The 25139-nt window shown below is 41.6% G+C and overlaps 1 protein-coding gene across 1 annotated transcript; it reads right to left on the bottom strand.

Annotated features, from left to right (window-relative positions):
• Positions 1–1441: 1441 nt before the first annotated feature.
• Positions 1442–22952, bottom strand: LOC148899213 (T-box transcription factor TBX5-A-like). Its single transcript, XM_088994296.1, has 10 exons — positions 22916–22952; positions 22631–22840; positions 21855–22004; positions 21515–21609; positions 21200–21319; positions 18411–18558; positions 16286–16438; positions 9142–9233; positions 6511–6764; positions 1442–3450 (listed from the first exon to the last, which is right to left on the bottom strand). Exons 3-10 carry the CDS (start codon positions 21996–21998, stop codon positions 2879–2881), a joined length of 1578 nt encoding a protein of 525 aa, XP_088850422.1. The 5' UTR covers positions 21999–22004; positions 22631–22840; positions 22916–22952; the 3' UTR covers positions 1442–2878.
• Between the last annotated feature and the right edge of the window lie 2187 nt (positions 22953–25139).

Genomic DNA, 25139 nt, shown 5'->3' with positions numbered 1-25139 from the left:
CAAACTCTGATCTTGACAGTGCCTTCGTCCAGCCCTTGGGTTGCCAACTCAAACTCTGATTGGTTAAAGCAACAATTGCATCGACATTGCATTTTATGCTCCAGGGAATGCAAAACTGTTTGTAAAGGCATTCAGGTAGACTTCTGACCATTGTAATAAATGATGGCTGAAATGTGATTGGGTAAATCCTTAAATACGAAAACACACACCAGGAAGCAGCACAACCTGAAAGACAATTTGGAATTACAGTAAAGTAAATATCGATATTCTCGGGAGTCCGAAAAAATATCGATATAACCGGGACTATCGATATATCCGACCCTGCGCGCATGTAATTTTCTTCTTGCGTTCATAGAAATAGTATCGTAATAAGCGGTACTATCGATATAACCGATATCGATATAACGAGACTTTACTGTATTTAATAAGAACTCATGGACAAAGTATAATTCACGTTTGTCTGTGATTCAGATATTTTTAAACCAGCAAAGCCTTGCAGGTCCTGACGGTCCACCGCTGAACTAACATTTAATTTCCCGTAACAGCATCAGAATGTTTTTTACGTGTTTATTGAATCACTATATGATATAAATGTTGCACTACATGAAAGATAAACTGTGTCACAAAAATACAAATACTTTACCTTTGAGAAATGAATACAACAATTGTTTTGGGAGTGAATGGGGTTGTCACAAAGCGCCTTATAATCCGGTAGCCTGTGAATGACTGGCATTTCAGGTTGCAGTCAGCGTTTAAATTAGCTGGGACAGTCACAAGCTGACCTCCAGCCTAAAACAGGTTAAGTGCAGTGACGTGCAGTCAGGGGAGGCAGGTGAGGCCATGCCTCACCTGTCATCATGGAAATATCAGATGAAAAAATAAATTAAACAGTTATATTTAGTGATTTTTACTTTAAAGTTCTTTTCCATTTAACTTCACAGTTTTTGGATTTTTTTCAAAATCGCTGAATTTTCACATTTACCGTTCAAATACTAAGTCGAGACGAGCGGTGAGGCAGCAGCCGGCTGAGCCTCACCATGTATTAAATAAAAAAAATATTGATGCCTTTTTTCAGAGGGAGCGGTGCATGGACTTCATTTATAAGTAAAGGTAACACGATAATCACGTTTTTTTGTATTATTTTTTTCGATGCTACAGTTTCTATAAAGAATGCTGACATGACATTTTACACAAAACACGTTAACTGTTGCCAATCAAATGGCGAATAAGCTACTCTGTAGAGTTCATATGTTTGTAAATCTGACTGTGATGACGTCAGTGCCTCACCAGCCATGAACCTCACCGCATGTCACTGGTTAAGCGAGAACCAGTGAACTAGGAACTAAGGATTGTACTGCACAGTACATTAAGCTGTAAATGCAAGCAGAATAAAATCAACCAACTGTTATCAAAAATCTCAAAAACTTTATTTAGTTTTGAATATAAATTTAATTCGAATTAAACAGTTTTTTCCCCTCATATTCCACCACGTGGCAATAGCAGGTTAACCCAACGTCTGAAGAAATCTCCGCACAAATGTGTCTTGTTTCACAAGAATAAAGTCAAATCAAGAGTAATAAATACTAAAAAAACACAAAACAACACTTTTCATCTTTCATACCGTCTCATACACGCATTAAGGTCGCGAAACTCAGCACCTTCTCACATTACTGCATATAAAACCTGGGTTCAACTGTAACCAAAAAAAAAAAAAGAAAATCTCAACTTTAGCTTGAATTTTGCACAGAGCCACAATTGTCATTTTACAGTCGGCACAAGGGAGGAAGTAACACGATCCAGATGTGCAAGGAAATGGGTTACCTCTCGAACTACAGTAAATGTGGGGCTAACAGGGACCAATCGGAATGGCAAATAACAGATTATTACCAAAACCTGAGTGGATCAAATATCACATTTATAGTACTGTAAACGACCCTCACAAGTCAAAGGTCGATATTTGACAATGACTTATTCAAAATAGGAGAACGACTTGCCCCCTCCCCACCCCTACTATGTTTCGGGTTGGAGTGGTCAGCTCAAGACAAGGGTGGAGCCAGAGCTCCTTTGTTGGCCCCTGGAGATGATTGATCAGCTGTGGGGGTTCTAGAGGGGACAACGGCGACAGACGCGTGATGCTTGGATGTGCATTTACACAGAATACGTTGTGCACAGAATACAGGTTCCTCAGCCTGTAGCTACAACGAAACAAGCTGTTTATCTCCTTGGTGCAACACCCCAGGTTACGACTGCTTGTCCCATTGCAAATGAGCTCGTAGCACTCTTGAGCTGAGCCGACATAGCCTTTACGCAGACACGCACAAACACACACACACACACACACACACACACACACACACACACACACACACACACATAAGCACGTGCGCTATGGGGACCGTGCGGAGAGCTGCGCTTTGCTCCACTGAAGAGATTTGAACATAAAATTAAATAAAAGGGTTGCCCTCAAGCTTAGGCCGTGAGATTATTTTAGTCCATGAATGTCTTACGAGTCACAATTTACATCCTTCACGATGACGCAAAGCGCAGGGGGGAAAAAAACTAAAAAAAAGGCCTGTTTTGTTCAGGCTTTGGTCTTCGACGGGGCTCACAGTGCAAACATTTGGTTGACATCAGTCATTGGGTTACAGAAAGACAATGAAACACAACTTTGATGTCTTTGTCCTGCTTTAGTTCAGCGCCTGCACTTTTCTTGAACGTGGACTACCGAGCCCGGTTTTGAATGACGCAATGCTTGAAGCAACAGGGGGGAGGAGGCCAGGGAAAGCGTGGGGGGACATATGACCAAGTCACACTGTACAAAATGACGGCGATGTCTTATTTTGCATATTCATGGAGAATCACCAAAAAATGATGTGCTTTAGGAGGCGGCGGTCCATTCAGGGACGCCACACCTGATGTGTGTGTGCGTCTCTAATGTGTGGTAGAGCGGGGGGGACAGATTAGGGGTGAAGCGAGGATACTCTCTGTGGAGATGGGGGCTGTTCTGCCTGCTTGTAATGTTTTCCGAGCTCTGCCTCCGGTAAACGTCGTGAGTGACGGGTGCTCCCAGCGGCGGCGAGCTGTGGTGGGCTACGCCGCTGACGCGGGAGCCCTGAGGGCTGGAGCTGTATGGCGGGTGCGGGTTATAAGGCAGGTAGGGCTCCACGGGGGTCATGGCGGAGGGCAGCGGGCAGTGGTACGACCAGGATGCGCCGCCGCCGTCATCGAGTCTGCTCTCCGAGCTCGCGAACATGCACGCCTGACGCCGTCCCATGTCGGAGCCGAAGTGAACGTCCGTGAGAGACAGGCCGGGGGTGCTGGATGGGGCGGGCGCCGGGGGAGGCGCAAAGGGGGACGTGTGATAGTAGGAGTCACCCGGGCTTCGCGAGCTAGCAGGGAAGGCTCTCTTGAAAGGGTGCTGGCAGTTTCCTGGGGAGCGGTTCTCCTCCACTGCACAGAGAAAATGTTGTGACATTAAATCAGCACAGAGAAAGTTGCTGCTACTTTAAAAGCGTTTTATTACCAAGCTGAGCACCAAAAGTGCACATAAAAAAGACAATTGCATTAGTTTTGCAGTTTGACATTTACTGAGGGACAAAAAAAAACAAGAGTGGATAATTCATGTTTGTCCCATGATCTTAATGGACTACACGCATTATATTGTAGCTGGCACTGAGCTTATGTCAAGTATTTTACGTCTACTTGGATAATTTACACACCATGAATCTTTGCTATGTTTGGACTAGTTAGAAATCCTGGTCTTGTGTATGCTTCTATTGAGCTTACATTATGGGATGTCCAACTAAAGAATAACCACGTTCAAAAACTACACACCATTCCTCTCAAGTGTCCAGAAACGTGAAAAAGGAAATAAGTTTGATATTTTCAGACATCCTTATGAGTATATTGTCTTGACATTTTTATGATAAACAATAAAAATACAGACAAAAGAGCTGTTTTGTTTGTTTTCATTCCACTCTCAGTGCTGGCAACCAGCAAGAATGTCACACTCGCATTCTTTACTCGGAATTAGCGCTGCATTGCTAGCGATTTTGATTCGGATCGTGAAATTTGCTATATAATAAAGATAAATAGAGCAAAAAAAATAATTCATATTGAGCATTGTTCTCTTTGAAAAGGCAGATTTTTGTGACACTATTCTAACATTAGCTCTCATTTGATGGTGGCTATTAGCAAGGCCAGTGCATGCATGCTCTCAATTTTAGAAAATTTAAGATGGAGAACCATCATTAAATTTGAGCTCTGACAAGCAATGTAGCAAAAACATGTTTTTATGTCAGGATATTGAAATGAATGCTACAATAAGCAAATCAACATGTGTACCTCCACATCAACATCTCTCGGGAGAGTCAAGTTCAGAGCCTACTGTATTTCCGAGGGATTACGCTGTGGTCCAATGTAACAGGGATGAACCCTTCTATCAAAGGCACAAAATTTAAAAAGCCAGTTTTTCATTAGTTTTTGCAGCGTGCGGTGAGACTCCACAAAAATCCGCTAATAATTGACCCCCCCCAGTAAGAGGATTTTATCATAGCATGTAGATGCCATAATGGCGGGAAAAGCTCTTAAAACGGAGATGATCACAAAGCATCACCATCATGCATGAAGCATGAATGATAGATATTACGATCTCATGCTATGTAAACAATTGGATGAAATAGTTGTAGTGCTTGTCGCAAACAAACCACCTCCATATGATCCAAACAAATATGCACACTAGCACTTCACATCAACAATATGAGGTCTTTCAAGCCCTCTTTTCCCCATCTACAGACAATACATGTTAAGAAGTACAGACAAACTGAAACATTGTGGACAACAGCAGTCTTATTAGAAGCTATATCAGCACAGAAGTAATTTAGCAATAATGTCACTTTTCAAAGTAATGTCACAGCCTAAAGTAACGGCCTTAAATGTGTGACTACAAGGCTTTCATAATAGCCCTTCAAACGTATCAAGCAGATTATGATTAAATTGATACCTCGGCTTACAAACGATTTAACTCACGAACGTTTCGCCTCACGAACATTAAATTTGCGAGCTGATAGTCGTGACTAACAAACTAGTTTTTGGTGGACGAACCAAACCACACAGCGCCATGGTGGCTGGTGGACTAGCTTTTGTCACCACTTTTCTTTGAGTGCAGATGTGGTTTGTTATCGAGTGGACTACTTTTGCTATTTTGGGACCGAAAAAGACCCCACCACAGGCTAGTGTTAAGCCGAAGAGGACACAAAAGAAAATTACGGGCGAGCAGAAGAAGGAGATCATCGAAAAACACGGACGAGGTGTGTGTTTGTGTGACTTAGCGTCCCAGTACCAGTATGCGAAGTCGACCATTGCTACGTGTGGCTAAGGGTGTTTCTGTGTTGTCTAAACAATGGTCTCGGGCAATAGAAGAGGTTGAACAACTTCTGTTGATTTGGATTAACGAAAAGCAGCTAGCAGCGGACAGTGTGAGTGAGGGTATTATCGCCGAGAAAGCTTGGCAACTTCACTAGGATATCATCAAGGGGCAACTACATCAACGAGCATCACAAAGGTAAATAAAACGACTTTATTATATAGTACTGTTTATTTCTTTAATTACAATACAATAGCACATTTATGATACATAAATTAAGGTATATTTTGTGTAGTTATTCTAATTTTTAATGGTTTCTTATGGGAAGTGAATGTTCGGCAGACGAACTTTTCGCCTTGCACACACTTTCTGGGAACCAATGAAGTTCGTGAGCTGAGGTATCATTGTATTACATCCAAACAGCTGTAATGTGAGAGATGGCAAGAGACACGCTGATACACCATTCACTATAAAAGAGTGGCATGATTGGCCATATTATTTACCACTGATTAACGTTTTATATATATTCCTGTAACCCTTTTGGTAAATGTTGCTGCTTTGCACGTGTTAAATTAGCAGTTGTCTGAAAGTTTCAATTATTGCATTCACGGTCAATGGCAGGGGTGTGTAACTCATTTTTGCAGTGCTCCACGTTGTACTAAAGGTTTCCCTTGGAGGACCATTATGGATTTTGGGAATACATATTTAATCATCATCATGTTGAATCATCACCAAATATTGTATATACTGCACACAATAAATTGATGATTAGTTTTAAAACCAGAAGTCAAGAGAAATAGTTATTGTGGATTATATTAAATGAAACCCACCTATTTAAAATTGCATTTTCTGTGTAGCTCTCTCTATTGTTTTTATTTATAATTGTATTTTATTTATTGTATTCTATTTGTGATTGTATTTTATTTATTATAGTACCTATGCTTGTCTGTGACTGTAAAGTGTCCTTGAGAGCTTTGAAAGACACTTAAATTTGCCAAAGGGCTGGAAACATATCCCTTGTAATAAATGGTGTCTCATTGCATGTTAAAGGTGAAGGCCCCTAAAGCCATACATGCATGTAGCTGTATGACCCCGAAGAATTGACCCTGGTGGTGTGACCTGATGAACAATTAAGCCACTCTTACCTTTCCTCTTGGTGCAGTGATAAAATTGAGACTGTTGGACGTGTTGAGGATGAGACAAGGTGTAATGAGCTGACGGAGTCCCCAGCAGCGTCTGCGGGCTGCCGTTGCTGCTGTTCAGGACGTCCTCACAGCTGTAGGGCGACGTGGCCGCTTCGGGTGAGCCTCTCACAACCCGGACCTCGCCGCCGAAGGGACTCTCGGTGGAGCACGCTCTCTGACGGCCTGTACTGCGTGGCACCACAGGGTAGTCCTTTCTAAAAAAAAAAAAAAAAAAATACATCAGTAAAAGGACACATTTGAATCTGGTTGCGTTTTTCACTGCATTCAGGTATTTTCGCCTGGTCTTATCATTCGTGCTTCCCCCCTCCCCCAATCCCTTGTCTCTCTCCTTCAAGTCTACTTAAGCGCCTTCCATCCTTTCAGCTCTGATCTCCCTCTGTAAACACGGCCCTCTCGGTGAACTCTGTGGTATGTAGGGGACGGCGGGCCACATCTCGCGACTGGCGCTGTGATAGTGACACGCACAAGCAGACACACGCACGCACGAACAGCAAGGGTCGCTGTGAGATAATTTGCCGCTCTAAAAATAAACATCCAGCCATGTGTCACTTCGGATATGGCCTCATCTCCACAAACCAAAACCAGCACAATAGCACAAAGGGATGGGCGGTGGAGTGGAGCCCAAACCCCCCCCCCCCCCCCCCCCCCCCCCCCCCCCCCCGGTTGCCTCCAGTAAGAGGCTCTCACATTGGCTCACTGACATCCTCCAAACTGCACACAAGTGGAGATCAGCTCAGCACACAAGCGATTGATGAGCAGTGACAGATTGATTCACGATCACTGCTATGGCGCTGCTTCGCTCTTGTGCGTTGTGTTGTTGTTAATGTTGGATTCTGCGGACCAGCGGTAGGGTCAAGCTCATTCTTCAGGTGACAGCAGCTCACATCTTTTTTTTGCCACTTGGCTCACCCACACACACTTACACCATATGTATACCATCATCACAGAGTGGGAAGGAGGAGGAGGAAGATACAGTAGCTCTACATACAGTACAGTGGACCCCTGTTTTATCTGGCAGAGAAACCGAGTTTGACGACAAATTATTGGAGTGATAACAATTGGCTAAAAAAAATCGGATCCAACACACTCCAACAGCATTTTAACAACAGCTTGAAGAGGAATCCCATCTTCGTCATATCTCGGGTGAATTATTGTAAGGCACTTTATTTTGGAATGAGCCAATCAATTATAAATTTCTCCACTGTGAGGCTAATAAAGGCTAATCCAGGGGTCGGCAACCTTTACGACTCAAAGAGCCATTTTGACCCATTTCCCACAGAAAAGAAAACACTGGGAGCCACAAAATCCTTTTTACATTTAAAATGAAGACAACACTGCATCTTTTCATCATCGTTTTTTACCTTTATATATGCATAAACAAACTATAGTGTGTTGCATTTATGAATCAATGAACTGTTACAAAGAAGCGAAATTACATTTCTGCACGCAACAAAAACATTTTAAACTCCGAAAAAAAGACGATGGGTTGAACATTACTTTCAAATATAATACTCAACGTCTATTTGAAAAAAAAAGAATATTTGGCAAATACAGTATTTATTACCTGGTTAGCGTGATTTCTGCTCCTGCACCTCAGCGCACAGCCTCTGCACATCAGGGCTGTATGACGTTACCTTCATCTTCAAACATGACTGTAAGCTGTGTCTGTCAGGCGTGGGTGATGTCTGTTTTTAAGGCGAACGAATCTGCCCACGTATCATTAAACGTTCTGTTTTCTTCAGACACTTTTCTTTTGTTAGATTTATCCATAGTCGGCCGACCTGGGGGTCGAAAATTTCAAGAAAACGTGCGCAATTTGGCGGTTGTGACCGGATATACGTCCACTGTCGAATGCTGTGACGTATTTTATGATCGACAAAAAATGAATACGTTTTATTTTGTATTATTTATAATCACCATAATCTTCAAATTTAGAATTACATTTTAAACACGAACGAACTAAAATAATATACATTGAATTAAATCCTCATTATTTATTTTCTAAAGCCGCAGGGAGCCGCAGCAGGGGGGTGAAAGAGCCACATGCGGCTCCGGAGCCGCTCGTTGCCGACGCTTGGGCTAATCCAATCCTCCATCAAACATATTCAGTTGATCGAAAATACTGCTGCTTGCTTGTGCCTTACTTGTATGAGGAGTACATCATATATATATATATATATATATATATATATATATATATATATATATATATATATATATATATATATATATATATATATATATATATATATATATATATATATATATACACACACACACACACATACACAAGGTATATATATGTTTCTTTAAGAGTGTAAGGTGAACTTGTGCGACTACATTTCAGGTGGCATTATAGAATACATTTGTGTGTTTTGATTTTCTGTCTTTTCATGACTCTTATTCTGAAAGGAACATTCTCAATAAGGGATGTGAAGGACAATTCACTGCCAAATTTGAAGACTGTGATTTTGATTTGAGTGACTGACACATACACACAGGTGCTGGTGTGCACGCACGCACACACACACTAAACACACACACACACGCAGACACACACACACTACTCACTCTTGCAGTTTGGCCATGCGGTGCAGCTCGTTGTCGTCACTCCCTCTGAAGCCCTTTGCAAATGGATTGTTCTCTATCTTTAACTGAGTAATCTGAGGACAAAACACAAGATCTCTTTTATAGACGAGCGCTGACATGAAAGCGCAGCACATCCACAGGACCATACATGCGCATAGAGGCAAGCGAGGCCCTTTTAAACCTTCTCACCATCGAATGAAAGTCAACGGTTTATTATTAGCAGGGGCCCCACGTAGATGTTAAAAACAGCCCCACTGAAGCTTCGCACGGCCAAACATTCCTCAGCCGTTGATGTTCTTGATGGAGAGGACGGTGTTCTCGCCAGCTGACACTGAATAAACTGTTTAGCCAAACAGTCGCCAGGTTTAAGCATTTTCAGGCCAAGGCTTTTAGAGGTTCGGCGCTTTGATGTTAGCCCTTCAAACTTTTCTCATGGAGGGGAAGCCTGTGTTTGACGGCGGATTGTGTGAGAACTTAGGCGAGGTGCTCAGGTCGAGCAGCTGAGAACGCAGAGATAGCCATGAAACGGTCAGCAGAGATCAGTTTAAATTGCAAGTAGCAAACGCATTTTATGAGAAACACAGATTGTTTTAACAATCCAAATAAAATAATTGCTACTGTTAAATGCCAAGCAAATAGCACAATATAGTCTGCGGCTGGATGGATGCATGGCTTGAGGAGCCCACAATTAGACGAAAGGACCGTCAGCACAGGGCGCCGATGCGACTGTGCAACTGTCGCGGCCTGGAATTGAAGCGGATTTACGTTGGGGAGGCAAGGTAAAACAATCTCTTTTTGTCAATGGATGCTACAGCTTCGCGTTTGAATTTCAATATGTAGCTTGTAACAGATGTGCACATTCAATCATGACGTCACAGATCCACTGGTGAAAAGGACGCCATGATCCCCTCCTCTTTCATCTAGAACTGCTTCATGCAACAAAGAGGGTACAGAAAGTGCTTAAGATTGAAGGACTGTCTGTATTTTTGTGTTGTGTCACATTATTTGTTTTTTTTCTTACTTCAAGTTGGCACTGCGAGAGTGGCTGCCTTTACAGCAGATCCTGTATATATTTTGTTTTTCTACTTCTTCCTTTCCTTTCTTCTTACTTTCATCACTTTGCTGCTGTGAAATGTCTCTCCACTGCGAGACTAATAAAGGCTAATCCAATACAATCCAATTATAGTTACAATATTTTTCCATCATTTTATGTCACCTGCTTTATTCATTTTCACAACTTTTTTATATGCATAAACACATTTGTGTGTGTGGGGGGGCGGAGGTACATTTTTGTTCGTTGTATAGGGACATTTACTCTTTATTCAAATGTATAACTCTTGGATGATTTTATTAATCTTTTTTCACATTTATGATGATTTTTCAAAGAGCTATGCATTGGGTTGCATATTTTGTACGAGTGACGCTCAAGTTGGGAAATGACAAGAAAAGAGCAAGTGAAAACAGTAGTGTATAGAATACAGTAATTAGGGAGGAGTGCATGGGGTTTCTACTATCTTTGTGAGTGCTTTATTTCCTCTATGTGGCAGTTGTCCATGTTGGATTGGATTCAATTTGCCTTTATTAGTCTCACAGCGGAGAAATTTACATTTCACAGCAGCAAAGTGATGAAAGGAATGAAAGTAGAAAAACAAAATACATGAGCTGTTGGAAAGGCAGCCACTCTCGCGGTGCCGTCTTGAAGTCAAAAGAACAAAAAAACACTAAATAACAAATGCCGCCATTGGTACTGTTGACCTTCAGGGTGTCAGTGGAAAATGGACTACTGTTGGTCGAAGAAGGAGAGGAGGCAGGTGTGCCCGGAGGAAAAGAGAGAAATGGAACGCTAAGAGTATAGAACTAAGAGTAGGAACTTTGAATGTAGGAACAATGACAGATAAAGGTCAAGAGCTAGTTGACATGATGCAGAGAAGGAAGGTAGACATACTGTGTGTCCAGGAGACCAGCTGGAAAGGGAGCAAGGCTAGAAGCTTAGGGTCAGGGTTTAAGTTGTTCTATCATGGTGAAGACAGAAAGAGAAATGGAGTTGGGGTTATCTTAAAAGAGGAGTTTGTTAAGAATGTCTTAGAAGTAAAAAGAGTATCAGATAGAATGATGAGTCTGAAGCTAGAAATTGAATGCGTGATGTTCAATGTTAAATGTTGTTTGTGGGTATGCCCCACAAGTAGGATGTGAGCTGGCGGAGAAAGAGAAATTTTGGTTGGACTTTGATGAAGTCATACAGAACATCCCGAGAAGTGAGAGGGTTGTAATTGGTGGAGTGTTCAATGGACATGTTAGTGCGGGAAACAAAGATGATGAGGAGGTGATGGGCAGGTTTGGACTCCAGATGAGGAACGCTGATGAAACCAAAGGCTGAAGCGAGGCCAAAATGCAAGTGCAAGTTGAAAAAGGAAGAGTATTGCATGACATTTAGGTAAGACAAGCACTGGGTGGGCAAGAGGTCCTTCCAGATGACTGGCAAACTACAGCGAACATAATCAGAGACACAGGTCGGAAAGTATTTGGTGTATCGAGTGGAAGAAAGGGAGATACGGAGACTTGGTGGTGGAATGGGGAAGTGCAGGAGTGTATACAGAGAAAGAGGTTAGCAAAGAAAAAGTGGGACATTGAGAGGACGGACGAGAGTAGACAGCAGGACAAGGAGATGCAGCGCACGGTTAAAGTAAAGGTGGCAAAGGCCAAACAAGAGGCCTATGATGACTTGTATGCTCGGTTGGACAGCAAGGAAGTCGAGACTGATCTTTACAGGCTGGCGAGACAAAGATGGTAAGGACCTGCAGCAGGTTCGGGTGATTAAGGATAGAGATGGCAATGTATTAACAGGTGCCAATTGTGTGATGGCAAGATGGAAAGAGTACTTTGAAGAATTGATGAAATTGGGGAAAATGAGAAGGAACAAAGAGTAGAAGACGTGACTGTTGGGGACCAAGACGTAGCAAACATTAGCAAGGATGAAGTGAGGAGGGCGCTCAAGAGGATGAAGGGGGGAAAGGCACTCGGGCCTGATGATTTACTAATCGAGGTATGGAAGTGTCTTGGAGAGGTGGCGGGGGTGTTCCTGACTGGGTTATTCAACAAGATCTTAGATGGTGAACAGATGCCTGAAGAATGGAGACGAAGTGTACTCGTGCCCATTTTTAAAAACAAAGGAGATGTGCAGAGTTGTACTAACTGCAGAGGAATAAACTTGATGAGCCATACAATGAAACTCTAGGAAAGAGTAGTTGAAGCAAGACTTATAATAATAATAATACATTTCATTTCTAAGCGCCTTTCAAAACTCTCAAGGTCACTTTACAGTCACATGATACGTTTTTTTCTGTGGGTGAGCAGCGGCAGCCACATGCGCCAGCATTCACTCAACCCAGAAGTAACTAAGAGCAGAAGTGAACATTTGTGAGCAGCAGTATGGCTTCATGCCAAAAAGAGTACGACAGATGCAGTGTTTGCTTTAAGAATGCTGACAGAGAAGTACAGAGAAGGTCAGAAGGAATTGCATTGTGTCTTTTGTAGATCTGGATCTGGCTGTGGTATTGCATGAGGAAGTCTGGAGTGACGGAAAAGTATGTCAGAGCGGTGCAAGACATGTATCATGACTGTAAGACCGTTGTGAGGTGTGGTGTCGGCGTGACTAATGAATTCAAGGTGGAGGTGAGACTCCACCAGGGGTCAGCTCTGAGCCCCTTCTTGTTTGCTATGGTGATGGACAGGCTGACAGACGATATTAGACAAGAATCTCCTTGGACCATGATGTTTGCAGATGACATTGTGATCTCTAGCGAGAACGGGGAACAGGTGGCGTAGAAACTAGAGATGTGGAGATATGCCCTGGAAAGGAGAGGAATGAAGATCAGTCACAGCAAGACGGAAAATATGTGTGTGAATGAGAGGGATCCAAGTGCAAGAGTGATGCTACAGGGAGAAGAGATAAAGAAGGTGGAGGATTTTAAGTACTTGGGGTCAACTGTCCAGAGCAATGGATAGTGTAGAAAAGAGGTGAAAAGGCGTGTCCAGGCAGGCTGGAGCGGCTGGAGAAAAATGTCAGGTGTGATGTGTGATAGAAGGTTTTCAGCTAGGATGAAAGGAAAAGTGTATAAAACAGTGGTGAGACCAGCCATGATGTTTGGACTGGAGACGGTGCCACTGAAGAAAAGACAGGAAGGAGAGCTGGAGGTAGCAGAGCTGAAGATGTTGAGGTTTTCTTTGGGAGTGAACAGATTGGATAGGATCAGGAATGAGTACATTCGAGGGACAACTCATATTAGAGGCTTGGAGAGAAAGTCATAGAGGCCAGACTGAGATGGTTTGGACATGTCCAGAGGAGAGAGAGCGACTATATCGGGAGAAGGATGCTGAGCCTTGAACTGCCAGGCAGGAGACCGAGAGGAAGACCGAAGAGGAGGTTTATGGATGTGGTCAAAGAGGACATGAAGGTAGCTGGTGTGAGAGAAGAGGATGCACAAAACCGGGATAGATGGAGGACATTGATTCGCTGTGGCGACCCCTGAAGGGAAAAGCCGAAAGGAAAAGAAGGAGAAAGACAATATGACAACACAAAGACACAGCAAGTCATTCATTCTTAAGCACTTTCTGTACCCTCTTTGTTACATGAAGCAGTTCTAGATGAAAGAGGAGAGGATCAAAGCGTCTTTCCACCAGTGGATCAGGGACATCATGGCGGAACGTGCATGTCGACTACAAGCTAAATGTTGAAAGCAAACACGCAGCTGTAGCATCCATTGACGAAAAGAGATTGTCTCACATCTCCTGTCCCACATAAATCTGCTTCAATTCCAAGCCGCAACAGTTCCACATTCGCATCGGTGCTCTGCGCCGATGCTCCTTATCGCGGGCTCCTCAAGCCATGCATCCATCCAGCCGCAGACTGTCCAACAGCACCAACCTTTCCGCTGAACAAAGTAGGGCTGTGAAGATGCTGCCACATGTGCCAGCATTCACTCAACCCGGAAGTAATTAAGAGCAGAAGTGAACAGGTGCAAAAAAGCACACTGTTAAGCGCTTCGTTACAGCTTCAGCTGTTGTTAAAGCTCTATATAAATCAATATGTATTGTATTTTATTGTATTGTATTGTATTGTATTGTATTGTATTGTATTGTATTGTATCGTATTGTATTTATTAAAACAAATTGGGGTATCAGATGTGACTCGTTTGTAGTGATCACGAATGGGTTTATTTTGGATATGCAGGATATGACGTATTAGGAAATCCAAAACGTAAACAAAGATTAGAAAGTGATGTTTAAAGATGTTTGTATAGCAAATTACCCCAACAATTACAAAGCCAAATGAGCCCAGGGGCTTCAAGCCTGAGTGATGTGTGTTTTCAGTGTAAAATGCATGAGCCGAGATCAATGGAAAAAAGCAGGTCATTAGAGTGTATGAGATACACATGCACATGCACACTCACACACACAAATGCACACACACACACACACACACACACACACACACACACACACACACACACACACACACACACACACACACACACACACACACACATGCACACACATACACATCCATGCGCATACACATGCACACACACATGCACACGCATGCACACACACACGCACACACGCGCACACACACACATGCACACGCACGCACAAACATTTTTCAACCAAAACAGAGTACTTACAGTGTTTTCCGGTGTATAAGGCGCACCGGAGTATAAGCCATACCCCCAATGAATTGTGTATTTTCAAACTTTCCCTATATAAGGCGCACCTTCAATGAATGAAAAATGTTTTCTAAATATAAGGCACACCACATTATAATGCGCTACAGAGGTTGGGGTGACGCATTACTTCTTCATGGAGAAATGGAGTCGGTGGCTGCTGACAGTAGTTGCGTGACCTGTTGTGGCCCAATATTAATTCACATATAAGGCGCACAAAGAAGGCGCAGGGTCATCTTTTGAAGAAAATCAAGGCTTTTGAGTGTGCCTTATACACCGGAAAATACGGTAGTTGCATTGAAACAACAATGACACAAAATAACAAGCACTAAAATAACAAAACACAGCCGTTTGTGTGTTGAATGCTAATTGTGATCTGTGAGAGGCTGAGGACATTTTGGACCAAAGTTTTCTTTAAAGGACAACCGACATCTCTGGACAAGTTGTGTCCATAATTTATAAAATGGCTTCAAATGACTTCTACTGAGCATATTTGACAAAGCTTCCTCCCCAGATAGCTATATTTTACCTTTTAAAACTCGTGCTGAATATTCCGGAAGTCTTGTTTTTGAGTTGGTGACGAGTCCGTACATGACGTCACTGAAGGAACGCCCCTGACCGAAAAAAAGGACACATTGTAGCAGTCCTTCCATCACGTCAATGCTTGTTTGGTCTGAAAACCTCGTGTTGCACCAGAAAGAGCCAGAAGAGGGCGTCCAAGCTCCATGTAAGGAATTTATCAGCCTGTGGAAACGGGCTGATTAATTCACAGGAGCTCGGTGGCCATTTTCTGCCTCTTTTTGGGTGAGACATTTCCCCCCAATGTTGCCTCAAAATGGCACGGAATAAATTCTTTAAGCGATTGCAAACATGTATGCTTTCCTCTTCAGAACTATTTGAATCATATTCATAACTGGATGTGTAACAAGAAAGCATATTCTCCGAATCTGAAGCCATTGTTTTGATTCTCCAGCAATACAAGACGTCTTGGCGTGACGTCACGAACTGGGGTCGGGACTTTCTGAAAATGCCCAATTCGCAGCTCAATTTTTTTGCAGATTTTGGACACTTTGTCATTTTTATTTGTGTTTTGCATTTGAATAAAAATATCAGTGTTTGGGGTATTTTAGATGCTATAAAACGTTTTTCTGATATCAGTTAGGAAACAAAAAAGTGACGTCGGTTGTCCTTTAAGTTTAGAATTGAAATGTACATTTTGGGAATGGGAACCCTCTCATAATGGTTTGGACTTGGACAAGATGCTTGGGTATTATGCAAACGAATGTCCTCATGGGACAATTCCAGTCACAAATGCTTTGTGTATGTGTGTGTGTGTGTTTGTGCATGTGTCCCATAAGCTCTCCTCGTGATAAGCGTTTCGGATCTACCCGCGTAGTCCAACTGACCTTATGGTTCTGGTAGGAGGTTACAGCGATGAAGGCTGTCTCTGAGAAGACATGAGTGCAGAAAGCCGTGTTCTTCGAGCCAAAGCCGTTGTTCTCATCTGCCTTGACAATATGGACGCGAGGCTGGTATTTGTGCATGGAGTTCAGTATTATCTGCGCAGGGGTGAGAATGAGAGGGTGAGGCAGCGTTGCCGTCACCAGTTGAGTTCCCAGACGGGAGTTAGCCAAGAAAAATAGTCCCGGTTTGGGTTATTAACACATTTCTAAGAAAGGAATTCACGGTGCGGTAGATCAAAGTGAGGGGAAACAAGATTTACAACTTCTTTCAACTTAAGCTTTCTGAGTCATTTCTGTGGAAATTGACAAATAAAAAGCACGACTTACTTGCTGAAACAATTTACTTGCGCCATCGCCATTGAATAGGTTGACTCACTCAGAACAAAATGAGGTTAGTATACGTAATGAATTGACACAGCTTTCACTTGCATGCAGTGTCAACCTGATCTGCTTCTAATAATATCAATAAAACTAATAAGAAATTTCATTTATAACCGCCTTTCAAATCTACCACAATCATAAACATCATTTTCGAAGAACACTGCCGATGGTGAGAATCAAAACTAAGCATGATGGTACTAGCTCGCTCTCAAGGTCCACTCAGGAATTACTGACCAATTACAGTTCAGTTGTCTCTAACTTTCAAGGTACAGTAATTCCCCGTTTTACGCGGTTAACTCATTCACTGCCATTCCCGAATTTATTTAGGAATTGAAAATATGACATAGAGCGCCATTCCCGATTTTTTTCAGGTTTTGTTTTTTCTTGTTTGGGTGCCGATAAAGCGCAGGCCATGGCCTCTGGCCATGTTTTTTTCCCTTCCACAAGCGGGTATCATTTCCCTTTTTTCCATGTTAGCACTTTGTTCCAGCTTCAGCTGTTCTTAAAGCGCTACAGAAGCCAATGTGTATGTATTGCATTGTATTTTGGACAGTTGCCCTCATTTCAAGCTCATATAACTCCATACCCATATAATTTAGGAATTAACTCTTTTTTTCCTGATGAAAGAAGAGCGTTTAAGGTTTCTTACGTTGCATTGAATGTTTATGTAGTCCTAAAACTCAATATTCTGTCGGTCCTAGAATTCGAATGACAATGACAAAACCCTGGCACTGGAGTGGATACATTTTTGCACGTCTGGTAGTGAATTAGTTAATTTCATAGGATACAACACAATGCGTTATCTGCTCTTACAAGAAAAACAACAGCATGTTAGAGAGGTAGATCCTCTCTGCCAAGATGATTATACACAGTTTGCGGATGTGACCAAAAATATTTTTGGGTGATGGCCTTTGAAATTTTTATGATTGAATTGATGGTGATTAATGACATTTTGATTGACACTTTGGATGAGGAATAGATTTAACTGTAACTTTTTTGTCATAATTTGCATTGATGCAAAACAACATTAAAATGTACTTTTGTATGCGTCTTAAGATTGAACTCGTTTCAACAAGTGATTCAACAGATCATGCAAGCACTCTTTGCTTTCCCACAATTCTGAGCAGCCGGACAGCAATTTGACCCTGCCCACACCGCCCCCCATACAATGAAAACCACACACGATTTTCTCCACGGAATCGTTGGCCTTTTGGTGCGCGTACACTGAGGCCCATACTTGCGCGCCTTCATCCAGAGGGGCTCAATTTAATCGCGGTGACGTGTCCGCCAGTGACATGCCTCAACTAATGGACTTCACAAGTCTTTGGGATCATTACTTAGGGGCCTGGAAATGTGATGTTTTGTGTTTGTTTCAAACAATGCACGTCGACCTGCTGTTAGTGCTGCTGGTAGCCTAATTGGCGTTGCAGTAGGGCGCTGGGGAAGGGAACCACTGTGCACTCATGTGGCCCCTGGCTGATTTGTGCTCTGTTATGATGGCTGCTGACTTCTATTCAAGACAAAGCGAGGTTAGTGCAGCGACTGCTGCTTTAAAAAAAAACAATGCGATGATTCTTCCAAAATGAAAAACACATCCCAATGCAAGGCCAATGATTGATTGTGCCACAGGAGTGCAATAAAAGCACGTTTGTACGCTGTAACAACGCAATTAAGCAGCAAATCTTACGTGTCCAAATGGGTCCAAGTGATTGTTGGTTAGTTTGAGCTTCTGGAAAGACACCAGCTGCCGGCTCCAGTGGGCCCCCGTGGCGGGGGAATCCGGGTGGACGTAGAGTCTGCCTGGCATCGCTGGTTCGGCCTTACCCGTTACAGACCTACACACGTACAGTTTGATAAATATTGATTTAGCTACTGTTGCACTATAGCCAGACATTGACATCCAGTGGGTCACAGTGGTAGATCTGACCTATTCTTGCACTGCTGTAATTGGTGGCACAAAACTACAGTAAAGTCTCGTTATATCGATATTCAAGGGAGCCCGAAAAAATATCGATATAACCGGGACTATCGATATATCCGACCCTGTTTACATGTAATTTTCTCCGTGCGTGCATAGAAATAGTATCGATATAACCGGGACTATCGATATATCCGATATCGATATAACGAGACTTTACTGTAGTTCATTAGACTCAGGCAACAATATTTTGAACGCACTCAAATAAGACAATACTTTGGTTCTATCTGCACTGTAAACTAAAAAAGACATGTGAGGTGTGTTTTTATTTTGTTTTACAGATGTGACAATGAGGACTTTCAATATGTCTGTTCAACATGATGCAAAATGGACACATTTTTGGACATAAACGATTCCCGCACATTTTGTATGTTTATTTTAGTCGAGTATAATATTATTTGGAAACACCTGCTCATATACCTCCCAGAGTGACCTTTTTTTTCGCAGCAAAAATAAAGATTGCTTGGGACAAAAAATATGTTTTGTCATTACCCAAGCTCTTGGTTGATTCTGGTTTTATTTCTCCATTCTTCCATCTATTGCTCCCTGGTGTTTGCTTTATTGCCTGCTTTATTTCCCGTCTAGAATAGTTGTCCATGTTAAGCGATTTGTTACAGCTTCAGCTGTTATATACATCTATATACACACTCAAATTAGTGGCGTGAGTTTGTGTTACTTCCGGGTTGAGTGAAGCTGGGCGAATGGCTGAAGCTGCTCACCCGCAGAAAAAAAGTTCTTATCCCGTGACTTAAAGTGTCCTTGAGAGTTTTGAAAGGCGCTTAGAAATAAAATGTATTATTATTACGTATTATTATTATTATTATTATTATTAGATGTATTGTCTTGTATTGTATACTTAGTTTGCAAAAGCACACGTGCAAATGATAATAAATTGCACAAACGTCATTTGGCGCAGGCGCACTGCATTGCCGGGGAAAAAAAGAAAAGGTGCCTAGTTTGGTTTTGGAAGCTATTTTATCTTTAAAAGAACAAACTAAAAAGAAATTAAACAAAAAAATCAGGTCCGCTCCCGTATTGTACTCATTTATTTATGTATTTATGTATGTATGTATGTATGTATGTATGTATGTATGTATGTATGTATGTATGTATGTATGTATGTATGTATGTATGTATCAGAATCAGAATCAGAATCAGAATCAGAATCATCTTTATTGCCAAGTATGTAGAACACACAAGGAATTTGTTTCCGGTAGAACACGCTGTATCTCTAGTATCATTGTCAAAAAAAAAAAAAAACTGCTAAGTGGCACTATACAGTTCCATTTTGGCTACTGTTGAAAAAAATGTATGTATGTATGTATGTATGTATGTATGTATGTATGTATGTATGTATGTATGTATGTATGTATGTGTGTATTTATTTGTTTGTTTGTTTGTGTGTTTGTTTGTTTGTTTGTTTGTTTGTTTGTTTGTTTGTTTGTTTGTTTGTTTGTTTGTTTGTTTCGGCGGTCCGGTAGTTGAGTGGTTAGCCGACTTCATATAGTACAAAGGTCGTGGAGTTCAAGACCTGGTCCGTTCTTCTTGTGTGGAGTTTGCATGTTCTCCTCAGCCCCGCGTGAGTTTTCTCCGGGTCCTCTGGTTTCCTCCCACATTCCAAAAACATGCATGGCAGACTGATTGAACACTCTAAACTATATATAATTGTCCCTCGGTGTGAGTTGAGTGCAGATGGTTGTTTGTCTTTGTGTGCCCTGCGATTGGATGGCAACCAATTCAAGGTGTCCCCCCCCCCCCCCCCCCCCCCCGGCAAGTGCCCGATGACGGCTGGGATGGACTCCAGCACCCCCTGCGACCCCATAAGCGGTACGGGTAATGGATGGATATTTATTTATTTATTTATTTATTTATTTATTTATTTATTTATTTATTTATTCGTGTCTATGTACTCGTGTAGTTTTGTTTCTTTATTTACTTATGTTTAGTTATTTGTTTATAATTGTTTCACTATTGTTTATACATTTATTTATTTATTCGCTTCGACACACCTTTCGCGTTTCCCCTTTGAGAATTCATCATGGTGTGCGCGCATGTGATATTATATTTTACCGAAGAACTGGATGCATTGTTGCATTTGAACTCGATCGCATATGAATGCGCGGTAACGGAGGTCCTTAAGAGGTGGCGAGTTGAGCAGTGACGCATATATAGGACTCATCGGATTTTCCCCCCTCGGTTGAATGAGAGACTTTAATCCGTTCCGTGTCGTCTGTCCGGCCGGTGAACCCTCCGCAGACTGATTTAATCGGCGGGTAGACTGAGGGAAGAGGCTGGTAGAGGCCCAGGCCGGTCTCCAAAGACGGCCTGGCATTTAAGGAGTAAAGGCTCAGCGATGGAGCACAACTTAACTTTAATTAAGATTTTCTTAATATTGGCAGCGATGTCGGAGTATCAAGGCATCCGCGTATTTGCAGTATAAAATCTTGTAATTTTATCACTCATATGGTCGAAAGAATAAACAAAAAAATGAAACCCACCATTTGTTGTCTGCAAACTTATATCGGTGGTCATCCCCGGGCACAATATCCATGAGGAGAATGTACTTAATTTTGGGGTTAAGTCCTGTAACCTTCACTTTATAACTGGGGAACATCCTCCTATTGAAAACAATGCGGAAAAACAAACATTTAAATGCTTACGCAACTAAATACGTGAAGAAGAAACCTGTCTCTTTTCGGTGTCGTAAAACACAAATCAATGTGTTTTACCACACATTGATTGATTTGTTTTCCTAAAATGCATTGAAAGACGATCATATTTTTTTTTTTATCATCCATTAATTTCCTGTTTACCTTCCAGCCTTGGTGATGATCATTTCAGTTCCTACTTCATCAAATCTCGTCCAAAGTTCCCTGTCATGGAGAAACACTTTTATTCCCTCCATGCCCTGCAGCAAACCACACAAAAAAAAAAGAAAAAAAGAAGAAAAGTGAAAGTTAGATTCATTGACTGCATCATGTCTCGTGAATTTTTGGCATTATATATATATATATATATATATATATATATATATATATATATATATATATATATATATATATATATATATATATATATATATATATATATATATATATATATATATATTGACAAATAAGTAAATCATCCAAAATGTTCTTTTTTTACACACACCAGCTGACTGGAATGTGTCTGTGGTGAAGCAGGTGATTTTAAACTGCAACTGCTGAGATTGTCTTGTTTATTTTCCTTGGGAGAATCCATGCCGTTTGAGTCTGGGCGCTCAGCGAGGCCGAACTGGTCGCGCCCGTTTGCCATGTCCTCCTACACGCGTGATCACACACATGATCAGTTGAACATGAATTGACTGGTAAAGTCTAGTATTTTTAACGTATTTTTGCATTGTTTTTTAAGACACACAAAATCAATTGAAAAACAAACAAACGCATTGCACGCGCATTGTGGGTGTGCTTTGTAATTAATTATATACAATGCATATTAATCCAATACAAATCGACAACACCGAATTAAAAATGCAAAGATTCCTACACATGTTTTCAATCGCCTTCATTAGAATTCAGAATTATCTCTATGAAGTTATGAGTTGGTGACAACGACAAGGCGCTCAATCAAAAACAACACACTGATTTTCTATTGTCACTGCATTTGTCAAATCTAATGAATGGCTTTCACTGTAAAGGCGATAAAACGTCAGTTGACCTTTTGTTTTCTTTTGAAATAGGATTTTTGACACGCAACACGCATGGAGTTTCTATTACTGTCTATATTTAATTCATTGCTACATGTCACACATGTTCTGGGCAACTACAGACATCACTGTACGTTAAAAAATGCATGTAAGAACATTCACACGTCATTTTATGAGTGGCATCAAGTGTGTTGGGTATTCTATTTGGATTCCCTTTTCCCGGGGTGGTGCACTTACTGACCTCAAGCAGTCCGCTCGGCAACAATCATGGTCATCATCCTTCTCACGATCTCCCCGATCACCTCTCTTCGGCCGTTCTTGTTTTAATTTCCAAATTAAAGATCTGAAACGGCGTCCACGTGTTTCAGATAGATGTCAAAAATTAATCCACAGCGCACAGATTTTGGAATAACATCGGTTCTGGTTTGATGGTCCGTGCCGCTACCGCTTTCTGTAGACAAATCAGATCATTATCAATTCTAATTTGTAGGACCTTTAGTGTCGCTCCTCTCCCGGTTGCCCTCACCGACTCGGTGCCAACCTCAATCTGGACCCCGCTCATCACATCCTTCATCACAAATGGAGTCGATCCGGCTCAAACACACAGCACCGCCCCCTCGTGACCGTCCTGTGCTCCTATTGGCCAGAGTCGCGGAAATCATTCCCCCCCTTTTTTTGTGGTTGCTTTTTTTAAACAACATTCGGGATTTAAAAATCATGGAACCAACGTTTACAACGCGGATACATTATGTGTACATTACTTCCAAGCATACGTTAAAAAAGCGGCTCAATTGTCGTCTAGACAAATATAAAAAAAATAATTCCAGAGTGACAAAAAAAACAGAGGCGGTCTGTGACGTCATTCATTGTGCATCGTGTTTAATCTCGTTGTATATTCACGGGGATCAGCACACTGACTAGGAGTTTCGGACAACCTCATCACCGGGGGCAACCATGATGAGGTCATCAGGAGGTTACGTCCGGCTTGTTGTTTTCTGGGCGGCATGATGACACCGAGACATTTACGCATCGGCTGCTATTGTGTGGCTCACCGGACCTTGGATGGACATGATATGATTTTATTATGGCGTGCTTTGCTGACATTCATGGATCTCATGACCAGAAATGTGGCAGAACTGTTTTTATTTATTTATAGCAATAATTTGGAGGTAATGGTTTTGAAGACTTTTTTTCCAAGTTCCACACCAAAATCTGCCAAGACGTGTCGAGCTCGCCGTCTCCATTTAAAATTTAATACTTTTCGAACAGACAGCTCGCGTCTAAGATTGTAAAGTTGAAATGTGTAATTACACGTAAAATTCATAATACTGATTAGTAAATATCAATTGCAAAATTAGATGTAAAAATATTTATCACATCGTCCAAATTGACGCGAAACTCTCAACGTTGTGGTTAACCAAAAAAGGCCTCAGGTCCATCTAATGATCAGGCCTGAAAAAAACACTAATCGTTGCGTTTACTTTTTTTATACTATTTCCAACATATGTATGAGTCACAAATAACTCCAAATTTGCTACCATTAAGTAATTTCAGTTGTCGTGCAAAAATAAAACGTACCTATTTATAATGCGTACAATCTTACCCAAATCTAAGTAATAAATCAGGTTATCAAGTTGTAATTATTTATGTAAATATTTATGAAAAGAATATCAAAATGCAGTCGTGTCTAGCCGTTTAATTTTGTGTGTGAGTGTCGGTATATATATATATAATATATATATATATATATATATATATATATATATATATATATATATATATATATATATATATATATATATATATATATATATATGTATATATATATATGTGTGCGTGTGTGTGTGTGTGTGTGTGTGTGTGTGTGTGTGTGTGTGTGTGTGTGTGTGTGTGTGTGTGTGTGTGTGTGTGTGTGGTGTGGGTGTGTGGATGTGTGTCTGTGTGTCTGTGTTCAAAAGTAAAAAAAATATAAAACCCTTTTCACCAGAAAAAACACAATAGCTGCTACCATCCATCCATACATGTATGGATGGATGGTAGCAACTATTGCTATGGTAGCATCTATCCATCCATTTTGTTGTCTGCCCTATCCAAACAAGGTTCCTGGGGCGTGCTAGAGACTAACCCAACTTTCTTTGGGAAGGTGCGGTACACCCTGAACTTGTAGCCAGCCAATTACTGGGCACATATTTGCTACTTTGCTTAACTCGTCAATGTGGTAATCATAAGATTTGCAGACACAATTTTCCGAATTGCAATTTAGAGAATATAGACCTTTCCTTTCCATTCTTTTCCCCTCCAAGTTAAAATGTCTGTGTATGTAGATACCCCCCCCCCCCAAAAAAAAAAAAAAAAAAAAAAAAAAAAAAAGAGGCTGCAGCTGCCTGGCCTGTGAGGCAGATGAAAAGTGTGAGGAGAAGGTTTCAATAATACCTGAAATGAGGTGGTGCTGGCGGCTGAACTGCTCATTATTATGGTTTCATCCGGCCTTCAGCTGACTGGACCCTCTGTTCTCTGTCTGGAGGAAGTGGTGAAGGGGTCCCAGACCTCCTGCACTCAGCGGGTTCGTCTCACACACCTTGAGCTCGGCCACGACTAGCATGTGCGTGTGGCATCGGAGGGCGAGGTCAACTCATTTCTCTGCAAACAATCACATCACACAGGGCCAAATACATTCCACATACTCCCCCAGCCACCTACCCACCCCTTGACTGCATCCAATCTGTGAGGTGGTCTTATGAGGGAAAAAC

Source organism: Hippocampus bargibanti, linkage group LG04 (genome assembly GCF_051943395.1).
Source record: "Hippocampus bargibanti isolate YZ-2025 linkage group LG04, ASM5194339v1, whole genome shotgun sequence".
Classification (NCBI taxonomy): domain Eukaryota; kingdom Metazoa; phylum Chordata; class Actinopteri; order Syngnathiformes; family Syngnathidae; genus Hippocampus; species Hippocampus bargibanti.
Note: the sequence above shows the minus strand (reverse complement) of the source record. Positions and strands in the feature narration are given on the sequence as shown.